General features: G+C 42.3%; 1 protein-coding gene across 1 annotated transcript; it reads right to left on the reverse strand.

The window, feature by feature from the left end:
* Window positions 1-11,014: 11,014 nt before the first annotated feature.
* On the reverse strand, window positions 11,015-13,358 carry LOC124664043 (nicotianamine aminotransferase 1-like). The gene is made up of 7 exons (XM_047201649.1): window positions 12,961-13,358; window positions 12,434-12,776; window positions 11,907-12,119; window positions 11,767-11,826; window positions 11,524-11,679; window positions 11,348-11,441; window positions 11,015-11,139 (listed from the first exon to the last, which is right to left on the reverse strand). The coding sequence occupies exons 1-7, from the start codon at window positions 13,356-13,358 to the stop codon at window positions 11,015-11,017; spliced, it is 1,389 nt and encodes a 462-aa protein (XP_047057605.1).
* Window positions 13,359-14,201: the final 843 nt, after the last annotated feature.

Raw genomic sequence — 14,201 nt, forward strand, 5'->3', positions numbered from 1 at the left:
CACACTCTTGCATGTGCTACTCTCAGTTGGAGTAGTGTGGAGGCCAAAATATCCCAAATACCACGAAGGCCTCACTATTTCTACTTAAGCCTTCCCACCAATAGGGAAGTCCTCGATCGACTATGAAACCTTGAGGGTGGTCACCAAACCCATACAAGGTTGGATAAATCTCCACAACTTAATTGGAGTCTCCCAAGAAATCACCACGAAGGCCTCTTGCTTGAGGAATCTCCGCAACTTAATTGGAGACCCCAAGAACCACGCTAAGCCACAAAGCCGTCTAGGATTCCAAGAACCGAAGAGTAAAAAACTTCTCACTTTCACTTCCACGAATCATCATGGAAACTCAAACCTATCGACCAAATGCAATAACAAGAACACACGAGGTACTCAAATCCTTCTCTCTCAAATCCGCCAAAGCTACAAAAACTACTATGAAAATAAGAGGGGATTAACAAAATAAATACAGAAAGAACTTCATGATCTAGATCCACTATTTTCCCCTCACTATGAGAGGACATGGATTGATGAAAATGTAGATCTAGATCTCATCTGTCTTTTCACTCGAGACTATGCAAGAAAATTGGAGGATTTGACACATAGGCAAGCTTAACATGTCAACAATCGAGGAGTAAAACATGCTCAAAAATCCCCCAAATGTTATAGAACCATTGGGCCCTTTAAATAGCTCCCCCCCCCCCACACACACACACATACACACAACTTATCATTATGTGTAGGAAAAGTGCATGCCGGGGCTGGAATCTCTGCCCCTCAGGGCCAACCAAGGGCCCTTGGTGCATCTCCCATATCCCAAGATAGTTTTTCCGGCCCTCAAGGCCAGAATTCCTGCCCATTTTGTTGATCTTGGGCTCATTTTTGAAAGTTCACCACAAGGTGTACAAGATAATGCATATAACCATTATAGTCATGCAAGGGAGAACAAAACCAAATGAAGAAATGTTTTAACTCTCTATAAAGAACTAACCGTTAAAACCTCGAACATAAAAAACGCAAACAAGTTTTTCATGTGGAATCCGTTTTCGATGAACTAGAGCTTGTCATGGAAATAAATGCAGGCTCTAAATCATCACTTGGATAATATTCAAATAACAACCAAAAAATATGATGCCAAGCATGCAAGGTTTGTGCCCTCTCCGAACTATACAATCAAGTTACTCACTCAAAAGCCTCTCTTGATAGTACGCCAAACTATCCTATAAACCGCCCCCAACAAACACCGCGAGACCGGTAAGAAAAGAAAATCTATCAAGAAAAAACCTTTGCCTTGCGCATATTCCACTTGAGCTGGATGATGGCGATCTTGACCACAACAAGATGGAACGTCTTTCTTGATTTTGCTTGCTTGATGAAGCCGTGCGGATTGCTCCCCATACTCCACAATGGGAGATCCTCTTGTTAGCTAGGCAGATCTTCATACATCCATTATCACCATATGAGCGGCAAGATTCAAGGATATATGATCTCTTCTAGATGTATCATCTTGAACTTGCACTTCATTTCTTCTTTATTCATTATATTGATATCTTGAAGATACACATGAGATCTCACTCCATTTTCTTCTTAAATACATACTTGAAATTGGCTCAATTCTGTCATGACCAATCTTTGGACCACTCCTTGATTAATTCCATGGTCATAACTTCATCTTCTTCACTTTGTTATTCTTTCAATCTTGAGGCCAATATATGGTTCAATCATATTCTATAGAAAAATCATACAAACATAACTCAATGCAAATATTAGTCGATCGGGATGGTAATTAATTACTAGAACCACATATGGAGGCTCCATGCACTTTCGGCTATTGACCCTAACCTCCCACAAACTCCAAATTGTAACTCATTCTGTTACCGATAGTTGTGGAAATAAACTATGGTTATATATAGCTAGGGTTATATAATTATTGTTGTTATTTACTAATGGACATGTTTATGATGTTTATGTGTAATTTGTTTTGAATCATAGCTCACTCCTAATTTTTTTATCTTTATAAAGCTATATATTTTTTAGTGACATCTTAGTTTTTTATTAATATATTATGCATTCTAAAGTTCCACAATTGACTGGGTTCCAATAATTGCTTTTGGTTCTTTAGAGTATACTAAGCTCGTATTTAACTATATATAGATTTTGATCAAGGTATTAGTTTGATTTATAATATAGTTAATTTGCCACTATGTTTGGTATACTTAGCGGCCAATGATGAAATTTAGTATTATGCATAGTTAACTATGTGTGTTATATGAGGTCGAGGTATAATACTCTCTCTCTCTATCTCTCTCTCTTTCTCTCTCTCTCTCCTCTCTCTCTTCTTGACTTATTTTCTCAACTTAAAGTAGGTAGTATTTTAAAAACTTATGCTTTACAGAATGATCCTTCTAAATTTGGCATTTCAAGATATCGAATCATCAAATAATATTTATATTCAATTGTAGTCCTTTCTAGACGGGCTAAATATAAACCATGTCCTCACTATCAGCATTGTTTCAGCTAATCAAATCCATTCATATAAAATTTACCAAAATTGATATTCTCATTTGTGCATAAACTAAATAAGTTCCTTAAAGGGCATTTCCCTCCCTAAGTGGTTTTGGGTGTTTTATGGAAAAATAGTCATGTTTAAACATGTGCTAAGTGTGTTAGGTTCATTTGACGAAAAGCACAAGACGGTGATCGACCCCTCAAAGTGAAAAGATCGATAGAGATTTCCGTAGTTTTTCTAGTTGTTTAAGTCGTAGGAAACACGTACTATTAAGATGGGTTGCTCAATGGATGGTATAGTAGAATCGTTTGTTCGAAAATCCTAAAATTTGACTCCAATGCCTTCATATGGTTTGAGAAATCGCTCCCTCCAACGTTTGCGTGCATATCTATCTTTACCAAAAGTTTTGCTCCTTTCATCCAGTAGTACCGCCCTTGTTTTTTGTGCTATGAGGCACCAGGACGATAGTATTGACTCTAATACCGCATCATATCCTCGATCGCCTTCTTAAATCACAAAGGTGGGTAACAGTTGGCTTGATAGTAGGGTGGTACTGCCGGCCTGTTGATCGTAGTACTTCCCTACTACCGCTTCAACACCTCGAGCTACTGTTAATTCCAAAAGGGGGTAACACTTGGCCCCGTAGTGATTTGGTAGCACAAGATCAAAGGTCTGGAAGTACTTCACCATGACCGTAGAAGTGGTTTGGTGGCCATTTGGTTTGGGCGGCCGGTGCCACCGCCCCTCCCATGTAGAAATTCCAGTCCTAGCAATAATTGCACATAACGGTCGAAATAGGAACACATATATAAGTGGGTCTTCTTTTTTGTGGATACCCAATTGTCGCTCCACTTTTAATGCCTAGAGTTTAATTTACCTACATCTATCCATAGCCAAACTACTTCATATCCTAGAGTTTGAGAAAGTTGACCCACCTCTAGCACTCCGCAAAAGAAAACTTGATTTCCCCTCGCATCCCATTGTGGAACATGCTACTTTTGGGTTTATTGAAATCCTATACGGAAGAGTTCATCCTAGAAGTTCAATCATTATGGTGTAAATATTCTTGGTCATGTTGGGAACCTCCACTCGATTTGTGGAGATTCCCCCAACCTTGTTTCCAAACGTTTCGACCACCTTCTTGAAGGCCACCACTTAGTGGAGCATTGGCTAGCTTCTCTGGCTTGACAACAAGAGAATAACGTGAGCCTTTTTTTTGCGTTGGTTGACTTTGTGTTGCACACCTCTCTAACAAATATGTGCTTCGGTGACACTATACAAAATCAAGAGGCCCTAACGTTGGATTATTGTTTTTTGAGGGTCGCCCTTGGGTCTTGGGAAACGTTTCAAAGAGAGTTAACCATACAAAATGTATGCCATTTCTTCCATTGCAAATTTGAGTTTTAGACTTCTTTCGGTGAGGTTTATTTAGTTTAGGTGCCTTTGCACTTATATTGGCAGATCATATAGAATTTTGTGCAGATTTTGGTAGAGCGTGTGGTTAAGTAAGGTGTTGATATTGCACCATTGTGCTCAGCAACATCAGTCTTGTAGCGCATGGTTAAGTCCACGGTGTTGATATTGCATCTGTGTGCTCAACATCTTCAACTTTGTAGCATAGTTAGTTATTTACTAAATGACAAAGCTAAGGCAACAACTAAACCAAGAAATGTACTGTTTTTTTCCTTCCATCCGTGAGCCATATTTGAGATTTATTCTAGTCAGATATTGTTAATGTCGATATGACACCGTTTAGTTAGTGGCATCGTGAAAGAAAAGTGTAAGGATGACCCTTTGTATATATGTTATGAATAAAATTAGTTTTCTGCTGATAGTCCTTCTGCTTGTGGCTTTGAAATGTGTAATTGATCTCTGAAAACAATTCGATGATATTCCAGGCGAGTCATACACATGTTTCATGGAGGTGAAAACAATTTTTACAGAAGTTTCGTCGGATTAAATTGGACGGCGTTCCATAAAATGCAAAAAAGAAAAGGGAAAATTTGCTGTAGGACATTGTTATTTTCCGACGTTTGCTGAAACACACCGCCCGATTATGTCTTTACCAGGTATCATTACAATTTTGTGGCACATTTGCCAGAACACACCACCTAGGTTAAAACGGAATGTTTTTCCCTTTGTCTTCAAATCCAATTATCACAGTCAAAAGTGCAAAATTTTCCGTTTTTAGCCAGGTGGTGTGTTCTGGCAAATATGACACATAGTAATAATGGTACCTGGCAAAGACACAATTAAGCGGTGTGTTTTGGCAAACGCCACAAAATAACGATGTTCTGTAGCAAATTTTCCCTTCCTATAAGGGGAAATTTGCTGTAGGATATTGTTATTTCCCGGCGTTTGCTGAAACACACCGCCCGATTATGTCTTTGCCAGGTACCATTACAATTTTGTGGCACATTTGCCAGAACACACCACCTAGCTTAAAAGGGAAAGTTTTTCCCTTTGTCTTCAAAACCAATCATCACAGTCAAAAGTGCAAAATTTTCTGTTTTTAGCCAGGTGGTGTGTTCTGGCAAATATGACACATAATTGTAATGGTACCTGGCAAAGACACAATTGAGCGGTGTGTTTTGGCAAACGTCACAAAATAACGATGTCCTGTAGCAAATTTTCCGGGAAAATTTGCTACAGGACATTGTTATTTTCCGGGGTTTGCTGAAACACACCGCCTGATTATGTCTTTGCCAGGTACCATTACAATTTTGTGGCACATTTTTCAGAAGACACCACCTAGCTTAAAACGGAAAGTTTTTCCCTTTGTCTTCAAAACCAATCATCACAGTCAAAAGTGCAAAATTTTCCGTTTTTAGCCAGGTGGTGTGTTCTGGCAAATATGACACATAATTGTAATGGTATCTGGCAGAGACACAATTGAGCGGTGTGTTTTGACAAACGCCACAAAATAACGATGTCTTGTAGCAAATTTAAATTTCATGTAGGACATTGTTATTTTCCGGCGTTTGCTTAAACACACCGCCCGATTATGTCTTTGCCAGGTACCATTACAATTTTGTGGCACATTTGCCCGAACACACCACCTAGCTTAAAACGGAAAGTTTTGCCCTTTGTCTTCAAAACCAATCATCACAGTCAAAAGTGCAAAAATTTTCCGTTTTTAGCCAGGTGGTGTGTTCTGGCAAATATGACACATAATTGTAATGGTACCTGGCAAAGACACAATTGAGCGGCATGTTTTGGCAAACGCCACAAAATAACGATGTCCTGTAGCAAATTTTCCATTCCTATAAGGGAAAATTTGTTGTAGGACATTGTTATTTTCCGGCGTTTGCTGAAACACACCGCCCGATTATGTCTTTGCCAGGTACCATTATAATTTTGTGGCACATTTTCCAGAACACACCACCTAGCTTAAAATGGAAAGTTTTTCCCTTTATCTTCAAAACCAATGATCACAGTCAAAAGTGCAAAATTTTCCGTTTTTAGCCAGGTGGTGTGTTCTGGCAAATATGACACATAATTGTAATGGTACCTGGTAAAGACACAATTGAGCGGTGTGTTTTGGCAAACGCCACAAAATAACGATGTCCTGTAGCAAATTTTCCCTTCTTTGCTGTAGGACATTGTTATTTTCCGGCGTTTGCTGAAACACACCGCCCGATTATGTCTTTGTCAGGTACCATTACAATTTTGTGGCACATTTGCCAGAACACACCACCTAGGTTAAAACGGAAAGTTTTGCCCTTTGTCTTCAAAACCAATCATCACAGTCAAAAGTGCAAAATTTTCTGTTTTTAGCCAGGTGGTGTGTTCTGGCAAATGTGACACATAATTGTAATGGTACCTGGCAAAGACACAATTGAGCGGTGTGTTTTTGCAAACGCCACAAAATAACGATGTCCTGTTGTAGGACATTGTTATTTTCCGCGTTTGCTGAAACACACCGCCCGATTATGTCTTTGCATGGTACCATTACAATTTTGTGGCACATTTTCCACAACACACCACCTAGCTTAAAACGGAAAGTTTTTCCCTTTGTCTTCAAAACCAATCATCACAGTCAGAAGTCAAAATTTTCCGTTTTTAGCCAGGTGGTGTGTTCTGGCAAATATGACACATAATTGTAATGGTACCTGGCAAATACACAATTGAGCGGTGTGTTTTGGCAAACGCCTCAAAATAGCGATGTCCAGTAGAAAATTTTCCCATCATTATATCGTGCTAATGGACGAGTGCAGCAAAGCGCGTTATAATGGTCTAGTACATACTTATTATAGAATGGGTAAGCATGCACTCCATTGCTTAAGAACACTACGTTGTGCTCCAACGCCATTTTTTACTAGTGCATAAGCAACACTGGTATCCTTCAGCCTTAAATACATATACTTATTACAGATTTAGGTAAAATATAGGAAAAAAGCTTTCTATTCATTAAACCCGAGACTAATATTAGGGTTGGACGGATTTAGGTAAAATATAGGTAAAAAAATCTCTCTGATTCATTGAACCTGAGATGGATATGTACCATGGGAGGGAGTAGCATACTTATGTTTTAGGGGTTCGGCCCATTCAGTACATTCTGCTTGCAGTTATATATAGACTTCCTCCTTCATAGAATGGGTAAGCATGCACTCCAGTGCTTAAGCACACTACCTTGTGCTCCTCCTGATGTAGCTGATATTGGAGGTCGGCGGTTCACAAGTATAATGCATTTTAGTGGGGAGGGGGGCGCCGCCCCCCCTACACCTTGTTAAAGGTGGGCTTCTTGACTCAACAGAGTGACACCTTATAGATGAGTTTTTCTGTCCATGCCTATGAGTTTTCACCTTATTAGATGACCCGTTGCGCTATCGCAATGGTAAAATTAGGTTAGAATTTGAACCATAAGTTTTGGTTTATTTTAGTATTAGAAATTAGCCCGGAATTTAACTGTTTTAGTATCTTGCAGACACTCCATTCTAAAGAGGTGATGCATAAGATATAACAATTTAGTATGATATCACAGTATTTTCTTCAGCTTTTATGCTTTTGTATAAGCTCCCCACCAAATTATGGCTATTGTACCAAAACAAGTAGCATCATGAAAGAAGCATAAAAGCATAGTTACTAATTCCAAGATTAGTGCTTCTACTTATTGTGAGTAGCAAGACAAAAATAGTTTGGTTCGAGATTTTGTGCCCCATAACCGATACCAAGCGAAACATATATTATTACAAATGTTTGCCCTGCATAAACAATTTTCACCACTATTCTCGGTATCAACTATTCTCGGTTGATACCGCCTATCTCCATCACCATTCGATTGTGTTAACAACCCAGTCTATTCCTTTTAACCTATCTCGCTACCCCTCCGCCTTGATCTGCTACACCTTCCTCCATTCCCTTTGTCCCATCTAATCCGCTAACCAAGTACCCGGTCATGGCCATTCACGCCGTCAGGCATAGCCATCCACACCATCAGCCATCCGCTGCCTGCACCAAGATTTACCTAGGACCTAGCACTTGATAGAGGACAAAATAGATTAACCATTTTAGACAATACATTTAGAGAAATAGTAGAAGATCTTAAATAAATATATTTCGGAAATAACAATAATGCAACCTGCTAGAAAGCTATCAATACCGTTAGAAAACAAAATTTACACTTTGCAGATTAAGTTAGGTAACTTCATGATGTTAGCATCAGAAAAATGTATGGCGGGCTATGAACTGAGAAGAACAAGAATTGAGAGGATTTTGAGATTTAGTAAGAAATGCTCCCCGGAGATTATTTTTTTGTTGAGATGGTGGTCACCTCTTTCCTCCAAATCACCTTCCTGTGACTCTTTTCTTTGCTCCAATCCATGTCAAAGCTGTAAAAAGAGCACCAAATTATCATCAACACCAACAATTTTAATGAGCCGAATAACATACTGGATCTAGAATAGATGAGCGAGAGCCGACTCCAATCTCTTTTCTAGCCATCTGGTGGAGGCGAAGTAAATGTAGAAGTCAAGAACGAAGAGGAACCGTACCTGGCTCGAGGTGCTGGCTACCGGCATCGCTGGGTGGCGGGCACTGGGACACTCTCACCCCTCCTAGCCCTTCCTTGACTCGGACCAACTCCAGCACCGTTCCCTGCAGTGCAGCTGAAAAGTGAGAAACAACAGTGAACCAAACTACTCTCCAAATAATGCTATGTAAGAACTGGGTGGGAGGAGAGGATCTGGCCAGAAGGGATTCGTACAATAGGCAGCGAGGTTGATAGCATTGCAGATTGTGTTAAAAGTAGCACAAAACAAATTGCACAAATAAATCTAAAATATATAGGATTCTTGTCATGATGGACTGCTACTAATATTTTTGAAGAACTAAATCGCATAGCTTACAGAGATCAATCCTCCCCAAACCTCCTTGCAATTTCATCGAACACCTTGTAAGCCTAGAGAAACAAAAATCTGCACAAACAAAAGTGAGAAGCTGTAGGAGCAGGGCACGAGAAGGAGGCAAAAATCAGGAAGAGGAGAAGAGTGCGTGCACTTGGGTGGACATCCTGTATAGATGTTCATGCTTCACCTGTCGAGCACGTAGGAGGAGGAAGAGGTCGACCACACCTTGAGGCGGCCGCCCCACGCTCGCCCGCCTCCAGCCGTGCCCGTCGCCTCCAGTTGCCGCCGCCGCGGATTCGCCTCGCACCGCTCCGTCTCCGGCCGCACCCGCCTCACCTCCACCCGCCGCCACCGACGCCACCACCCGAATCGGCCGCCCAAGCCGTGGTGACTGTTGCAGGCACCTCCATCGCTTGGGCTGGCCGCTCCTTCTCCAGCCGGTTCCACCAGATGTACAAGGTATGCCGCCAGCCGCGCCTCCTCCAACTCGCGCTCGCCCCGCCATCGATGTCCTCCTCAAGCTCCTCCTCGATCCTGCCCCCTTATCGTCCGCCCTCCTCCCCTTCTCGTCCGCACTTGACCGGATGCCCGGCTCGCCCGCTGCCACCGGAGACGATTGAGGATGTCCTTCTCGAGGAGACGCGCCGCTGCTATCCTCCGCGCCGCCGCCTTCTCCGCATGCTCTCCCGAAGCGCCTCCCGCTGCGGCCTGGCGACGAAGAAATTTTTTCGAGGAGAGGTGGGTCGGGATGGGGGGAGTGGCGGCTGGGGATGGAGGCGGAGTGGTGGCTGGGGATGGAGGCGGAGTGGCGCACGAATGAGGCGACCAGAACCCTAGTGGGATTGGTCGCCTCTGTCTCGAGCCACACATACGCAAAGAAAGGCTACGCAAATGAGCTGTCCTGGCTGCCTCTCGCTGTCGGCTCCACACCTGGTTGGGCCCAATTGTCATGCATTCATTTGCAGAAAGGTCAGTGATGAAAAAATTACCTCAATGGACGATTGTGGTAGAAAGCGGGATGGTCATATTACTGTATGTGGTGAAACCAACGGACCTGATTGTTTTGCCCCTTGGAAGGCCTCGGTTGGCAGGGTAGACTGTCCTTTAGGGATGTAGATTAGTGGGGAGGACGCTATGGGAGCCCGGCTCGTCACTCTGGGCCTTCGCGAACCGGTTGGGCGAATGGTTCGCCTTCGTCGGTGGGAAGGCGACCCTCCTCGGATGGACGAGACTTTCCTACGACATCCGCTACCGTAACCTCTTTGGCGGCCTAGGCCAATTCAGCCTAGACTCCATCAGGTCAACATGGTCTGGACATTTGCCCCTGCTCGCCGACTACAAGCTGACCGCGGCTGAGATCGAGCCACTTTTGTGTGGCACTCTCTGCAGTTGAACACAACTGACGGTCCACTTATGCACCCCGGTTTGATTTCGTGGATGTTTGACATTTTCCGTTTCAAATTTTACAAGTTTCGATATTTACCAAAATAAATGTGCAATATATTCTGGAAAGAGGTGAGAAGTATTGTCAGGTGTGGAGGACATCGCCCCCTCCCCCCATCACATCTAAAGTACATTTTAATAAAAGATAAAATAGAACTGGAGGTAAAGGTAAAGGTTGTCTCTTCACTGTGATCGCTCTTGGGTGAAACTTATACACGCATTAATTCACAAGTAAATCATATGCTCTTACTTCCAGTGTGTTTTTGTATTTTCCCGACAGTAAATTTGTGTTCAGCGGAGCATGTGTTCAACATGATCGGATAATAGCACACGGGAGACCGAGTTTTATATAGGTTCAAGCCCCAGCATACAATGAAAGGTAAAGATCCTACTTCCTGTTTGTGGCAGCCTGTTATCTCTAGTGTGTTTGGTGACGAACCCACACATACATGTAATTTGCATTTCAAAAAATATATACATCACAGAAAATAATTAAATAAAATTTTGTGATACATATATAGACGACAACGATAGTATGATAATTTTGGTAATTGATTTTATGGTAATTTAAGAAGTAACCCATAAAGGTAAACCACCACTAAATCCAACATTAATTAAGAGTGAAGTGCATATGTTGGTAGGACGTTTCTTGGAAATGTTGTAATCTTCGTCCCCATATATGTATCCCTAATTTCTCATGTCCGGATATTTTTCCCTTTCAATTGTTTGCCTTGACTCGCCTTCTCTGGCAGAATGACTCAATCCTATCGCATGCATCCAGTATTATATCAACAGGTACCCCAAAGAATATCCTAACCCAGTTCTTCAACCCAAGGACAGAACCTGGAAATGAGAAAGTACACAAAATGAAATTGTAAATCTTTTTTTCATTTTCATTACAAAATGAAAATGAAATTGTAAATCTAATACCTAAGAAACAAAGAAGATAACTGCAAGTTAACCATTGTATGTACTATTAGTAGAGGTAAGCAGAGTGTAGCAGATCAAAATAGTTATTGAACTAGAAAGATGGAAAATCTAGTTATTTTACCAGGTAAAACCAAGACAGATTCTTCTTTGATCAATTCACGAGCAAAGTCCATGTCATCTACAACACCGAATATAAGTACAGTCTTGATTTCAACCTGCGTGAGTGTGTGGTCGTTATTACAAAGGTAGGATAGCAAATCATTAGAAGACACAAGCTAGTGCAGTTTCTGTACCAACCATCATGAACATCGAGCCATCGGGCTTTGAGTAGCATTGTAGAGCTTCAATCTGGTTCACTCTTGTGTAGAGAGCATCTGCGGCGGACTGTAGCAAGTTCACAACATTCCGATGGAACTTGCCGTGTTCTTGTGAAAGAATCTTAGGAAGTACAGCCTGTTGTATCAAAATATCTTATACTGATAAGTGCACACTCACTGCTTGTACTTTAGCTAATGCATTATTTAGTAGTGCATCCCTGACCTGAATTATTAACGCTGGCCCTGAGGTAACATTCAGTAGCATCTCAGTTGCCGTTTTGACCTTTAGAAGAACAAGATTATTGATCTGCCTACATAAGTGCATATATAGCCTAACCATGTGAAAAGAATCTAGCGACTTACATGCTTGATTGTACCATTAGGATCACAGAAGGCCAACCAACCGAGACGCCATCCGGGTAGCATGAATCTCTTTGAGATGGCTCCAATCGTGATTATTGGTGCAATGTGCGCATATGAGGCCATGGGAACAAACTTGCTTCCACCAAATACCATATGGGCATACACTTCATCTGCTATTATTGGAATCCCCAAATCTCTTGCAGTTTCAGCAATCTACGTACAGATCAAGGGATGTGTAGTTGCGGATCAGTAATATATATATGCGGATTATAATTAATGCATAGTATAGCCAAACGCCCTCGTGGGTTACTATTGAGGTTTCTATGCAATGTTTGATTGGTGTATTGTGGTACTTTGTAAATCCATGAAATATAAAAACATCTATCTGTAGTTCTCCAGTTGTCATATATTTATGTAATATATATAATTATCACTTGTGACGGTATCTATCTATGAAATTATAACTTGTGACGGTATCTATCTATGAAATTACCACGTGTGATGGTATTCTACAGTCGAACGATCACCTGGAGAAGATGTTGCGCAGAGTAGACGACACCGCATGGGTTGTTTGGGTTTATGACAACAATGGCTGTTGTGGCGCCGTCCGCCAGGCAGCGTATGCCTGTAAGGTCGGCCTCCCAACCCTGCTGGTGCTGGAGGTCGTAGAACCGAGGCTCGGCACCGACTAGCTGGCAGGCTGCCTCATACGATGCGAAGCCCGGTCGTGGCAGCAGGATGTTCGCCCCTGGAGCCCCGCCCAGCACCGTCGTGATGGTTGTGATCGCGCCTGTGCCGGCGACCGTCATGAACACGTCTGACTCCCGGATGTGGTGGTCTGCTCCCGCTGACAAGTGGTCCGCGACGGCGCTGTTATAGAGAATGTCTCTTGCGTCAGTCAAGGATGAGTTACTACGCGATATGTCAATATCTTTATGGTAATTAATGTACTCCTTTGGGAGTACGTAAATGGAAACACAATGTGCTCGTGTTGCTAAATGGAACAGCCAGATTTTTCTTGTTCGTGTTGAAGAAAAAGCGCATCCACACTAACCGGCGCGCGGCGGGAAATCCGTTAGACGGCGCGTAGCAGTCGAACATCCCGGACCTGGCGGCGCTGGCGATGGCGTCCGCCGCGAACTCCCCACCGCGGCGGAAGCAGGCATGCACGGAGGCGTCGCCAACGCCGAGCGAGACGAGGCCCTTGTCCTTGCCGGCGGCCGCGAGCAGCGCGCCCACGACACCCCTTATGGACGCTTTCCCCTCGGACGACAGGGCAGGGTGGCACCTCGCCGACGGCTTGCATACGCCAGCGCCACGCCGCTCCTGGCCCGGCGCCGTCACAAACTGAGGAACCAAGAAATCAAAAGGTGAGGCCTGCACATCGGCTACTAACTGTGACGATTCGCATTTGACAGGAGGCAGGTGAGGTACCTTGGCAGTAGGCGCCATCAGAGCAGAAAAGGAGAGATGTGATTTAGGTGTACGTACGTGAGGGCTTTGTCTTTAGCTGTCTATATACATATATATAAGGTGCCTATTTAGCAACAGAAAGAGTGCACATCAGGGACCTGATCACTGTGTAAGGAACTAAGGATCAATCGACGATCGTTCTATGATCTTGGAGTCAATAATTAGGATCTCATTTCTCACGTTGTGAACAAAATCGGCATGAGCTGCTTCCTTCTTTTTTTTTCTCTTAATTTCTACTAATATAATGGCATCTCTCATCCACATCGATGTTATGAACTTATGATACTAGCACGACTCCTATTCTGTCTTGGAAAAATTCCTGCACAAAAATAGGATGCCAAGTACTGCATATCGTATCACATCATCGAGAATATTTTGATTGTGATCTCAAAAAAATATTTTATCCGATCGTGAGATGTACTATTTGTGCCTAAGATTTAATAAAGTACTAATAATATTTCTTCGATAAAGAACACTTTATTACATAAATGGTTTAACCATTACACGATAAAGAACACTTTATTACATAAATGGTTTAACCATTACACTCGGTCTCTACATAATTAAGATGCACACAGCCGATCATCAACCAACGTACGGAAGCAAAATTAAAATAAAAGGGGCTTGATACACGAGAACCACATGAAACTATATTGACTCCTAAAGCAGTGGAGGTCCAATCTGTTGAGTAATAAACTCCCTCGCCTTCTCTTCAACCATGTAGATAACTTTGTAAAAAGATAGCGGTTCTTCATAAGCTGAAGTGACGACCATGACCCGAGCAAAGTGATGCACCAGTAGATAACCTCCATAAAGTATCAT

The sequence above is a fragment of the Lolium rigidum genome, chromosome 6, assembly GCF_022539505.1.
Source record: "Lolium rigidum isolate FL_2022 chromosome 6, APGP_CSIRO_Lrig_0.1, whole genome shotgun sequence".
Taxonomy (NCBI): Eukaryota; Viridiplantae; Streptophyta; class Magnoliopsida; order Poales; family Poaceae; genus Lolium; species Lolium rigidum.